General features: G+C 46.7%; 1 protein-coding gene across 1 annotated transcript in view; it reads right to left on the bottom strand.

Moving 5' to 3' along the window:
- The window catches only part of LOC110291256 (uricase), a 32,964-nt gene that overhangs the window by 1,640 nt on the left and 17,330 nt on the right, over positions 1 to 13,994 (bottom strand). Inside the window, exons 5-7 of the mRNA XM_021158293.2 lie at positions 4,754 to 4,937; positions 3,497 to 3,620; positions 1,497 to 1,580 (exon numbers count right to left, since the gene is read on the bottom strand). Coding sequence (XP_021013952.1) covers positions 1,497 to 1,580; positions 3,497 to 3,620; positions 4,754 to 4,937 — 392 coding nt within the window. The remainder of the gene's footprint in view (positions 1 to 1,496; positions 1,581 to 3,496; positions 3,621 to 4,753; positions 4,938 to 13,994) is intronic.

Genomic DNA, 13,994 nt, shown 5'->3' with positions numbered 1-13,994 from the left:
GAGAGAGAGAGAGAGAGAGAGAGAGAGAGAGAGAGAGAGAGAGAGAGAGAGAGAGAGATTCCTGAAAGAGCTCAGGGCTTCTGATTTCCAGGCCAGGGCTTCAATCTATGAAGAAACTTTCTCTGCACCATTTTATTTTGCTTCCTACAACACCCAACCACAGCCTACTCCCCCCGATCCCTCTCATCCCTATCCCTCCCATGCCCACCTCACCCTCCACGTCCCACCCCCTCTACGGCAATGATGCATCCACCTAGCTCTGGAGGGGATGATGCAAGCCTAAGGCTCTGTAGACACCTCAGAAACCCTCGCCATTGTGCCATGAGCTGAGCATTAGTCTAGTTGGTCTTTTTTCTGTTTCCAGCTCATTTGTTTTGCCTCTTGCAGACATGGCTAAGATTACTTTCAGATCTATCTCCTGCCGTTCAGCGAGAACTCATCCCCCAAAGGCTTCTGTCCTCATTCACAAAGGCAGCGCACTGCCTTCCTCTCCTTCCTCTGAGGTAACTAGTGTTGCCTGTCCTGTCAGCTCAGTGAGCAGGGGGCCAAACTTTACCTCTTCCACCAGCCAGGGCCCTAGATCACCTCCTACGCGTTATGCATGCCTGGTGCTCATTGTCCAGCACCAGGGCCAGCATCCACATGTGGCTGATGGTTGAGAGCCAGTGGAGCCCACCAGCACTGTTTGCAGAAGAGAGATCAGGTACTGGAGGGGGTTGGGTGTTGAGAGACTCCTGGTCAGCAGCTCTAAGTTTCTAGAGACTCTTCGGTTAAGCTTATGCATCGGAGAGTGTGGTCTCCAACCAGCAGAACCATTCAAATAGACACTAAAAGCAGTTACCCTAAATGGTGCTGTAGATGGGTCAAAAGGCTTATCGTTGAAAATGTCCATGGGGCAGGGTCAGTTCTGATTTCCCAGGACGTGACCACAGAGGCCACCAATCAGGTCTCCAGGCTGCCTAGTCAGACAGATTGTCACAGCTAAAAGGAAGTTGGGGCTGTGTATTTCCTGAGACAAAGGTTCCCTTTCAAAGCATACATTTCTTGTTCTTGCCATCAGTAGCACAAACACACTTTCATGTCTCCCAAGTGTATTGTGTGCTACTGAATTGACTGTTTAATCAAAAGGTGGGCATGATAAAGGAAAATGAAAATACAGCCTTCCTTTCCCATTGCCTCATGATGGAAGAATAACGCACACAGCTGCGACCTTCCGTGGCACTTTCCCAAGGAGATCTTAGAGCTGTTTCCTTGGGTACACTCTGTCCCTGCTCTTTGTTCCTCCCTGCAGCTGGCATGCCTCCTTTGTGATCTCTCATCCCCTTTGGAGTACTCAGCCTCAGGCACTGAAAGACCCAGAGCCAAGGAGGGTTCCACTCAGTGCTGACTATAAATATTATCCCTAGCCAGCAGCTGCTACAGTTGTCCCAGGTTGACGAGGAGACTGGAGGATGATGGCGCATGAACGTGCTTTCATTGTTTCTAAAGTCTCTCACCTCTTCCTTGTTGATCAGCCCCATTTTGGACATGTCGATGTTAAAGTAGTGAATGTTCGGAAGGCTGATTTCCATGTCTTCTATCTGGAATCCACAACAGCATGGGTTAATCTGAGCACCAGAGACTCTCTCCCTTCCTCCATCTACCTCATCCATCCCGACCACTTCCTGTGACCATGATTGTATCTTAAGGTACACTCCCATGATCCTCTGCTGCCAATCTCTCCCTCTGTTCACCTACACAAGTCTTCCTATGAAATTGATAGCAGATCTATTCCTCACCCTTCAATATTAAACATTCTCTGAAGAGCTCAGGCTCCTTGAGGTGGGAATCTGGGAGATCCCCTCCACACCCAATTGGCCTTCAGAAACTGGCCAGTCAACATTCTAACATCTTATCCACTCCATCCCTCCACCTAGTATGGTCCCTAACATTCATAAGTCCTGGAATAAGTGTAAAATTATAGACTCATATACATGACATAAAGATTTAGTGAACTATACTCTACTTTTATAATGGACAAAAGTACTCGTGTTAAATCTTTAAGGTCACATTGTAATTTAAAATTCTGGCTCTTTGTGATACTGTGCTGGGACATGACATCATGGGAAAAGCCAGCCCAGCCATTGGGCGAGCCCATCTTCTCCCTTGGATCATGTAGACAGATACTCTCTTTGTGTGTCAAGCCAAATCCATTTCTTCAGTCCACTTGTAGGCCTAAGAATGAGCTGCCTCATGAAATGAGCCTTCACCCACAGAACAGGTCTCTAGTAGAGATCTGCCCAGGTTCTGAAAGGAGTCTCCAGACTATTGAGTGAAAAATTCTTGGGGAGCCTATAGGCACCTGAAGGGTTTATCAACTTCGTTTTTCCAGCTCTACCCAGTGGAGGTAGGCACAGGCAGAGGAAGAAGATGCTACAGTGCTAACCAAGGAGAGGGCAGGCTGGTCCAGGCGATGCTTCTCTTAATTCAACATAGCCTTGGCCCATGCTGTCTTGGCCACACTTCTGTAACATCATCCTACAAGTCTCCTAGCCTGTGGTCCATTGTGACTTTTTATCATATTGCTTCCTGTGATCACTCTAGAATACAAATCTTACCATGCTATACTTTGCTATACTAAGTGGCCCCCAGAGACTGAGAATAAAGCATAGACGCTAAGTAAGCCTGCAAATGTCCTCTTGACCCATTTCTACCTTATGCCTGCACACAGGAAAGTGCTTCCCTCCTAGCATGTCACATGTGGCTGGCCCTTAACAGTAAATGTCTGTGTCATGCTTGTCTCCCGTTTCCACATTTATCCTGTCCCCTAGCCCTTGAGTATAAACCCAGATTACCCATATCGTTCCTGAAGACTCAACACACTCCTCTCCTAGAAAATCTAGCCAGTGGCACCTCTTATACCTCAGTGAGACTGTCCCCATATTCACATAATAACCTATTAGTTGATCTTCTAAAATTTTTACTTGTTTTCTTTGTTCACATAATGATGAAATATTTGAGGGTAGAGACCATGTCTAGGTTATCTTTGTATCCCTTGGGTCCTGCCAGTGACACAATAGATAAATTGGTGGATGGATAGGTGGATAAATGGGTGGATGGATGGGTGGATGGATGGAAGGAAGGATAGGAGAATGGATTGAATTTCTCTACACCTATCATTTATACCTTGAAACATACAACCTGTGTCTAGTTATCTCTCTGTCAAGGCATAGAAGTGGTCTGAAATTGAAGTTTAAGTCTGCGGTAGGTAGGTTTGAAGGAACTCAAAGGAGTTTCCATCAAAACTGCAGCACTGTGGCAGCGGCCTGTGTTTTTAGGTTGAACAGATTTTCCCATGTTCTGCTGTCTTCTCACTTGCTATAACAAGCTTTTGAACAACAACAGATGTCATTTCTCAAGTGTCTTCCACTCTCCTATTTTAGCACTCAACTCTTCCTCGGAGCCGACAGGAGACACAGTTCCTCACCGTCCTCCCAATACAAGTGACAAAGCATACCTCAGGAAGCTGGCTCAGGGACAGCACTTGTATATCATAGAGGGTCTTCTGCACGGAAGGTGAGTATTCGCCTTTGTCATAGGGACCAGCAAATTTCTGCAGGACAATGTCCCGGACAGCGCCCCTAGGACACAAAGGTCAAGATAGGGGAAGGTCATATGATTTGTTAGGAATGCATTATAAAGCTAAAAAGTAGGAGTGCCCAGAAAGCCATCTTATGGATGATTTTTAAGGAAGGATCCTTATTCTGTAATGCTAAACTGAAAACAAGCAGAATCCACTTCATATCCCTTCCCACTGCTCTCACTCTCAAACACACACACACATACACACACACACACACACACACACACACACACCAACACTGCATTAAACAAACACTAAGCAGCTACCTCTTCTCATAGTGATAGTTGGCCCAAATAGCATTTCAGCATTAATCTTCTACCATGTACGCAGACAGGGAAGAGTGACTCCCAGACACACACCCTCTCCCTGCTCATGGCTGCATCCTTGAGCTTCCTTCTCAGGGCCTTAAGTCAAACATCATGTGTGATGAAAACCACCGAACCTTCAGTACAGCTGAGGCAGTGTGGTGATCACCCCACATCTGGAGATGGTGGATCTGAGCTCGCAAGGTAAGCTGTCCCCTCTGAGCCTTTGCCTTTCCTGGGAGGCGGAAGCTCTCCCCTGCCTGACAGCCTCAGTATGGTGATTCTCATAACACCAATATGTCAGGCCCAGGAGTGAGCAGTGTGGTTTTACCAATATTTACCAAAAATTTTAACAATATTTTGAGTAATTCTATTGTGCATGTATGTCTGAGAGTCACTGATATAATTTAAAAGGAGGGGCTGGGAAGATAGCTTTGCAATGTGAGCATGGGGGCCTAAGTTCCATCTCCAGCACCCACATTAAAAGGTACACATAATGTTGCCTGTTTAACCTCACCACTGAGAACACAGGCAGATCCTGGCCTAGCCAGCCAGCCTAGTTGAATCAACAAGTCCCAGGTCCCAGTAAGAGGCTGGTCACAAAAAACAAGGGGGAGAACTCATGAGAAACACCATCTGGAGTTGTTCTCCGGCCTCCACATGCATGTGCATACAAGTGCACATACACGCACACGCACACACACACACACACACACCAGGGGGCAGTCCCAAAGAACTAGGAATTTGAGTTGACAGTTTCCTCTTTGCTCTAGGGTCCCTTTAACCTCCCCAGTTTTAGGTCCTAGCAGTTGCTCGCCAACCATACCAGATAGCCTCGAAGTCCACGTCCCGTCTCTGGTAGCGCCACTTGCAGTACACTTGAGTGGCAAAGCATCGGTCCTTCACCTCAGGGAGGGTAGTGAACTGGTCCTTGAGGAACCCTTCAAATCCAGACTGGGTTGTTTTCAAGACCTTGAGGTCTTTGATTCCAGAGTGAATGACGGGAGGTCCTGTGCCAGACAGAAGGGTAGCACCGAGTGAGTATAAGCAGAACCGTGTCTTCACCGATCACTCGTCTCTGTGGAGGGAGGGTCCCTTCTCTATGGATTGCCAGACTCTCTGCACCCTCAATAGAAGGGTCAAGAATATACTGATCTATGCTGAGACAACTTCCTCCTGGTACCTGCAAAGGTGTCTCAGGCAAGCCATCGTATGTAATGCAAGATGCCAGTCATTCAATTAGCAGTATGATATGAGCGATGGGATCCCCCGGAGAGTGCCTTCTCTCTGACTCTGGGGTCCCTTTCCTGTAGTGTGGCCTCTGGTTGATCTACAGGGGCTGGTGACGCCAGTCTCCACTGTACCCTGAGAACATCTTGATGACCTGGTGGGTATCATAAGTTCAGCCAAGACCAGACATCCTCATTAGTGAGTGGTGGCATGGACCTGTCTGGGAGCAAACGGAGTGGGCCACGGATCCAGGCAACCTACTTGCCTTGGATTTCCCATGAAATTGAGTTCTACAATTCTACAACTTAACCTAATATATAGCTTTAATCTGAAATTAGGTCCATGCCCCTAACCCATATACACACACACACACATATGTGTGTGTGTGTGACAATCACTTGCTATAAACAGCAAACACAGCAGAAGCATTCTTATGAAATAACCATCAGCCGCACATACTGAAGGCAGCGTGCCCGTACTGCTTGGTAACATTGTGTCTGGGTCAATGGAGCTCATTAGAGTGTCATTCCCTATAAACCAACATCAAAGATTTCTTAAAAGCACCCCTTGTTCCTTCCCCACGCCATACATTCTGTGTTACACTCAGTAAAAGCCCCTTGTTGGGGATGGGACAGACAGACTGACAAGACAGGAAGGCACAGACTCAGACAACAGACTGGAGAAAACAAGACGTGAGGAGAGGTAAAGATCCAGACCTGAGCTTGCTCTTGGCAAACAACTCTGGGAGGGAGCTTTTGACTCCTTTCCCTTCACGACTTACCCTGAGTTCTCTGGGGTCGGCACTGATACATTTAACCAACTCAGGGACAGGCTCATGACAAATCCTATCCTTCATGGCCTGTCTAGTTGAAAAGTCGAAAGTCAGAGTTCTTGGACATCACTATATGGTCTTAGTAAAAGGAGAATATAATTCACAGTCCACAATTAAAACCCAAGGGCCAGGCATAGAAGCCCACCTTTATGATATTAATGCTTGGGAGGGTGAGACAGGACAAACGCTGAAAATTAGAAGCCAGCCTGGGCTACATAGAAGCCAGCCTAGGCTACATTTGGGGTTTTATAGCAAGAAGGGTCAGAAGGCCCCACAAAACTCTTAAAGTCCCATGGTGTCCCTTGCCACCTGTGTGGCCTCAGTTGCTGTGACTCACTCCAGAGCCAGATAAGCACTACTTACATTTTGACATTTTCGAAGCTACCATCAGAGAATGCGATGGCCAGAGGTTAGTGGTAGATCTGCTGATTCGGTATGTTCTGATTAAATAAAGGGCTCTGTATAGAACGTCCTCAGATAAACCGGCACGATGGAAAACTTAACTTTCAGAAGTTCTCACTGGATGCTGTACTTGACGAAAGACCAGGAGGAAGGTGCCAGCAGCCCCTGAACGCCTTCATCTGGCCCAGTTTGTCTAACTTTATATTTTGTGCTTTTTCCTTCTGTTTCAGGTACAGAGCGACCCAGGTTCTTCTGCATGCTAGGTAGGTGCTCTGCCACCACAAGTGCATTCTCAGCCTAGATTCTAAATATATGAAGACACTGGCTCCACATCACCCATGTGTAACGGCAGTGGGTTTCAAACCCAAGAGAACAGCAGAGCCCACAACAGGAAAAGTTGAGTGGAGAAGGATAAGGGTGATTTATGTCAAGGGGCAACAACTTTACAGTGGAGTCCCTTTCTTGCCTAGAGAGCTGACGTCACCAGTCTTACTGTTGCTTTCCCCCTCACCGCCCGTCGGTTTCTCACACTCTAGGTAGCAAAGGAGAGGAAATGGGCTGCAACTTTGGCTGACACCATCCAGTTTGTGCGTGTGCTTTTGGCTGATAGCTCTCCAAGACATTTTCTTACTTAGTCCTCAGCGGACTCCAGAGTAAGTATCTCTGTGCAGGAGACTTTCATTTCTGCACCCGTCCTCACAGTTAGACATGGGCGGAGGTGAGGTTTAAATTCAGCCGCACACCACGCGATTCCGTGATTTTCTGCCCCTCTTTTAGATCATTCTCCATCTGTGCAACGTGTCTCCTCCCTGAAGCTCTTTGTCTCTTTTCAGTATTTCAAAAGGGCTTCCCAGGAGAGGGTTGCCGCCTCCCATCCACAGCGAGCTTTCGGGACTCAGCCTTTGAAAAGCATCTTCTCCATCCACTGAATAGTGAAACATCATTTTCTGAAATGGCCCCTGTGCATCTTGAAAGTATGGTATTCCTTTAAAATTTTACAGGGCCTACCGAGATGGCTCAGCAACTAAGATCAGTCACTGTCCTTGCAGAGGACACAAGTTCGGTTACCAACACCCACATGGGTGGCTCACAAGCACCTGTAACTGGAGCCCCTGCAGGGTTTGAAGCCTCTGGACTCTGTGGGCACCTCATGTGCATGTACTTAACACAGAAACATGATTTTAAAAGGATAAAAATAAATCTTTAAAAGGACAATTTTCCTATGAGTTAGGAAAAAGTAACTCCAATTATTGCATTACACACAAAGTTATGTAATCTAAAATGCTTTCACCGATATCTCCTTCTGGAAAACAATACCCCCGCCCCTCCAAATGAAACAGAAAACAGCCCTAAACCAGAACTAAAACAAATAGAACCCCTCAAAGGCCAATGAAAAGGTGAAGAGAAGAGAGGCTGAAGGCTCTGTCTCCATCTTCTCCAGTGCATCTATGTGCCTTTGGTCCCCAGCATCTACTTTGCTCACCAAGCTTTGGCTCCTCCCATAATCTTACTCATCAAGACAATGTTGTGTAGTGTTGTGTACCTAGAATCCCCAGCTTTGGCATTCAGAGTTCCCTCAGATCAAGTCCCAGTGCCCTTCCTACCACAGCACTCTCTGTTTCCATGGAAACAGAGGCCTTCCTACCACAGCACTCTCCGTTTCCATGGAAACAGTGCCCCTGGAAGAGTCACTTCCCCTCTTCCTATCTTGATTTTCTCATCTTTGGGATGGAGATGGTAGCCATGCCTGGTTTTTTTGGAGTTGACGTGTTTCTAGGGTAACACACATGAGGGTTTCATAGAATAGCCGCTGTGTCCAAAATGCACTGTGAACGTCTCCAGGGTGACCTTGCTGCAACTGGCTTTCCCACAGCCACGCTAACCACCTGTCGATGCTTCCTGTGCCCCACAGGCTCAACGGACTCTGAAACCAAAGGCCTTCATCCTGCGGTCCTCCAGCCCTGGAGTGGCACATATCGACCCTGGCTGACCATCTTGATATGATTCACTCTCACTGCACGCTGGAAACAGGAGAGAGGTCTTCCACTCTCAAATGTGCTTTGGCACCGGATTCCCACAGCGTAAGTGCCTTCTGTTCCCAGGGACAGTCAACTACTGCCAGTTTTCTCCGAGTGGAAGCCAACTACTTTGATGCCCTCCTCACTCGGAACAAAACCAACAAAAACTATCCTCTTTGAATGTTGAAAGCAGTTTTTCCCTCCGTGGCACACATTAGAGCGACCGGATGACATCAGAGTGCTTATTTTATCTTCTCTGTTGGCAGCGCCCCAGCCTGCTGAGCCCTGGTAAAAAACCTGAGGCTTTCAAATGCATGGGGCCATCAACTAAAAATATGACACCACACACACACTCTCTCTCTCTCTCTAAAAAGATCCCAGTTTAGATCCAAAAGAAGTAATTCAACCAGAAGCAGTGTCCTCTGGGTACCATGCCATGAAAGCGTTCAATCAGCCTGTGACCTTGCCCCTGAAGCCCACACCCCACCTCCCCCAGCACCTCCATGGTCGAGGGTTAGTGCAACAGGAAGGTTTTTCACATTTTACATCACTAGAGTATAATCTCTTCAGCTCCTTGTGTCCTCCTACACACTCCGCAGACTGTGGTTGATCTCTCAGAGAAGCATGCTTCTACCGGTTAGCTCTCGAGGGGAAAGAAATTCACTTCAAATTACTAGGAAACAAGCCCAGAACCTTACCTACGCATCAGGTGTCAAAAAAGCACAAAAAAAGCTTCACTGAGCTGAGGTGGGGGGGGGTGGGGGAAGAACAGTCATGAAGAGGATAATTGCTTCCATAGTTAACGCCTCCAAAAAGTGGACGAAAATAGCTAAAAGGAGGATATTTTAAAACCATATTAAATCATTCTACTATCAAACTGCAAACTTGTAAAGGATAGAGGCAAAAATCAACTAAGTCAGTGGTCCTCAACCAGTGGGTCACGGCTCCTGGGGAGGGTCAAACAAACCTTTTAACCTTTTACAGGGGTCACCTAAGACCATCTGACAACACAGATATTTACATTAGGAGTCATCTGCGTAGCAAAGTTACAGGTATGAAGCAAGAACAAAAATAATTCTGTGGTTTGGGTCATCAAAACACGGCAAACTGTACGGAAGGGCAGATTCCTTAGGAAGACTGAGAGCCACTGAACTAGGGTTTGTCTCTGTGGATCCATTCTGTGCCTCCAGGGACCTTCAACGTCCAGGCTGTGCGATTCTGGGAGTGAAAGAGATGATGCCACCAGGCAGAGGGCTAACTTGGCTTTACTTCAACTAGGCACAGAGCAAGGTGATTTTAGAACCTTGTGTCGGTCAAGAGCTTCTCTTAAGAACCAAAGAGCTGCAGTCCCCATGTCCAAGGATGAAAACAGCTATCTTAGACGTGATTCTCACTCCTCAGATCTCTCTTCACATCCCCCCTTACTTCTGTTTGCCTAGCTTGTCACCCTTAAATCTACCTGTCCTGGCCCTGGGCTTGATCACATCATGTCCTTTCTTATCTCTGCCTCCCAGTAGCCTTCCTACCTTCCTATCAGTAAGCTGGGGGGGGGGGGCTTTCTTTTTCTAATATTTAATACAGTATCTCTTATCTGCAACTGCTCTTTCGCCTTCTGCTTTTCTATCTAGCTTTGTGTTCGCTGGTATACTTTTGTTGCTGTGTTTGCTTTGTTGTGTTTTGTACTTAGAATCAGAATGGGAGCCATTGAATGCTTAAATAATTGTGAATTTTAATTCAAATAGCTCAAAGGCTTGGGAGCTAATTTAGTTCAAATTAGTGATTCAGACATCACAGTGGTGCCCAGGCTCAGCTAAACTCCTGGTCTAGCAGAGCCTCAGGAGAGAACGCCTTTATCGTGAAGATCCAATGACACTTGCACTAGCAGCGGATGCTGTATCTTATATGCAGAGAGCCTAGTTCTCCTATCAGGGCATGGGAAGTTACCAACAGCAGAGCAGTCTTTGACCTTGGGGCTGAACAAATTTCTCACTCCTGATTCTCTCAAGGAAATAGCAGACTTTTAAATACTCAAAATTTCAACATAATGAGGTCTCCAAGAAAGAACAATATAATGAGTTTTAAAGCAACACCAGGACCTATGTCATCCAAGACTCAGCAGCTTTCCCTGACTTTTGGTTCAGGGAAACAGGAAGGAGTTGAGTCCACCAAGTGAAACTCAGCAATTCTCTTGGGAAGGACCCCTGGGGACTCACATGGGTGACTATGTGTGGGAGAAGGGCAGGATTCTCACCATTCTATTGGCCCCCAACAAACCACCGGGGCTTATAACACCAGACTTCACTGTAAATGTTGGAATGTATGGATTAATACAAGGGCATTTTTTCTTTTTTTTCTTTGTTTTGTTTGTTGGCGCATGTGTTGTGTGTGCATGTGAGTATATGAGTGTGTGCACCTCCGTGCATGTGTGCAGTGGCCAACACAGGATGCCAAGAGTCTTCTAATATTCTCCTCCTTGTTGTCTTGAGACAATGTCTTTCTGGGGACTCACTGTTTTTACTAGACTGGTAGACCAGAAAGCTCTTGGGATCAAAATATCTTTTCCTCAAAGTATTGAGGTTTTGTGCACAAGCATCCATGCCATGGGTCCAAACCCAAGTTCTCAATGCCTTCACGGCTGGAGCTCTGACCCACTGAGTCATCTCTCCAATGCTCCATTGCTTATGAAGATGATGATATCACAAAATCATATCAATTCCTTCCAGTTTAGCACTTAGATAATAAGCAAATTAGGAATTGGACTTTGCCACAAAGAGAATGTACGCCTGTACTCTCAAAAGAGGGGCCGAGTAGAAATGGTCTCACATGTAGAGCCCTGTGTACACAAGTTTGCATCCAGTGCACATGGGAACCTGAATTCACTCACTACCCATCAATACTCTTACCCCAGCCCTGCCAGCCCTGCAGGCTATCAGAGTGGCCTGAGCTTCAGATCAGTTGACTGGAACTCCTGGGCAGTTGCCACAGGTCTGTGTGTACCCAGAAGCTTTGTAGCCATCTGCAGAGACAAAAGGCTTGAGCTGCTCTGAGGCTGATCTTTCTGCTCAGCAGTGCCGGCCTAGTGATGAGGCCTCAGGTAATGGCATGCAGGCAGGAAGAGAGCTCTGTTTTCTTTGATCATCAGCAGTGTCCTGGACTTAACCACTGTAACATCTGTCCGCATCCACTCCCCTGCCTGAAAATATCTTTGTGGAAATCACCAAGGGTGTTTGCCAACCCTGGAGCTCCTCTCTAGCCCACTTTTAACCAAGATTTCTTAATCTTTTGTGGCAGAGAGCAAATCAATTTCCACTCCGGCTTGGACGCTCAGTGAGGCAGCAGTCAGGTGTGACTGTGGGAACCTCCCCAGGGGAAGTGCTATGGGCCATTTATGACCTGGTACTTGTGTCTCAGGGGTCTTGCCCTCTTTTTTTCTTCAGTGTCTTTACACCTCCTACTTTCCTATGGCAATTTATGATCAAGGTGAACCCCAAAATAAGAAGTAGCAAGGTAAGGTGGCCTAGGATTCTATCTAACTTCCCACAACTGATATGTATCACCTCTTACTCCTGCTCCCCCAAACTAGGTTTATAGGAAGAAGTCCTTGTGCTGAGCCATCACATATGGGTCTCTTTGCTTCTTGCTGTCCCAATAAAAACATATTTTTCTTCTATTTCCCTGATACCACTTTTTCTAGATATCTCCTTCTTCTGCCTCTCTGACCAGTCTTCTGCCGAGGTCTTGAACTAAAGATTTTGCTGAAAGGACCCAGATATAGCTGTCTCTTGTGAGACTATGCCGGGCCCTAGCAAACACAGAAGTGTATGCTCACAGTCAGCTATTGGGTGGATCACAGGGCCCCCAATGGAGGAGCTAGAGAAAGNACCCAAGGAGCTAAAGGGATCTGCAACCCTATAGGTGGAACAACATTATGAANTAACCAGTACCCCGGAGCTCNTGACTCTAGCTGCATATGTATCAAAAGATGGCCTAGTNGGCCATCACTGGAAAGAGAGGCCCATTGGACTTGCAAACTTTATATGCCCCAGTACAGAGGAACGCCAGGGCCAAAAAGTGGGAGTGGGTGGGTAGGGGAGTGGGGGGGAGGGTATGGAGGACTTTTGGGATAGCATTGGAAATGTAAATGAGGAAAATACCTAATAAAAATATTTAAAAAAAGAGAATGTTCCCCAGGGCCTTATTGCCTTATCTTCCCTTTTCTCCTGCCACATGATGACTGTCTTGGTTATCAACTAGACTAGATCTGGACACAACTACAACCCAAGCCCCTAAGCATTCCTGTGAGAGACTTTCTTGATCAGATTATCTGAAGCAGGAAGACACACCCTAATTATGGGCAGTGCATCCTGGATGCAGCCCAGATAAAAGGGCATTGAAGATGGAAGCGTCTGCTTTTTGCCTGCTTGCCTTTACTCTGCTGACAAGTGCAGCCATCCTGTAACTGACACATTCTTCTCTGGCATCAGAAGCATGCTCTTGCGGGTTTCCAACATAGACGGAAGACCAGCAGGAATGCTCCAGGCCTTCCGAGCCAGGTTGGACTGCTGAGACCTCCAACCTTACAGACTAGGTGACTAACTACAGGCTTCAATTGTTGGACCACCGGGACTATATCATGTAAGCCAATCTGCTAAATTACCTTCTGATATATACATATTTATTCTATCAGTTTTGTTTCTTTGCAGAGACTGGCCAATAGACTTTATATGTTATTTCTGTTTTATGGGAATATTTCCCCTCCCTTTTCCATCCCTGGAGCTTCATTCACTTATTGTTCATTTGTTGATGGTCCCCAAGCCTATCTCCATCCACATTTCAAAATTTGCCATCTTTAGCTAAAGATGTTGGGTTGTAGTTGTGTCCAGATCTAGTCTAGTTGATAACCAAGACAGTCATCATGTGGCAGGAGAAAAGGGAAGATAAGGCAATAAGGCCCTGGGGAACATTCTTTACCTAAACTTTACTCACATGTATATTCTCTCTAGCTCCCAGTCCTCCTCCCGCCAAGTCCTTCCCCTTCACTTTCCAGCTCTCTTCAACCCCTCGTGCACTGATTATACATCTCAAAGGCTGCACAAAGTATCTCCAACAAGCTTCCAGTCTATGCATCTCTACCTCTCTCACCTTGTTCACCCCTCCCTTCATCTCTGCAGCAAATCCCCCGGTGTCTCACTCACTCCTCTCTCTTTCCAGCCTGTTCTCCACACTTTGGTCACAACTTGAACAGAGCATATCCACAGCTTAAGGGAGGAAAGCTTTATTTGGGCTCACTGTTTCGTGGGGTTTCCACCCATGATTATAGGGAGAGCATAGCAGAGAAGCCTGTGGTGGAGGGAACACGAGGCAAATTTGTGCGTAGGGAAGCAGACTAGGAACTGGAGAGCAGGATCAGAACCAAGAGTTAGTCAACCCCTTCTGCCAGCTAGGTCCCAACCCTGAAACATGCCAGAGACGCCCAACATAGTGAGCAGCTGAGAAACAAACATTCAAATTGAGTGTCTGATGAAGATCTTACAGATTTATACATCCTCTCTCTCTCTCTCTCTCTCTCTCTCTCTCTCTCTCTC

Source organism: Mus caroli, chromosome 3, assembly GCF_900094665.2.
Source record: "Mus caroli chromosome 3, CAROLI_EIJ_v1.1, whole genome shotgun sequence".
Classification (NCBI taxonomy): Eukaryota; Metazoa; Chordata; class Mammalia; order Rodentia; family Muridae; genus Mus; species Mus caroli.
This window is presented reverse-complemented; position numbering and strand designations above follow the sequence as displayed.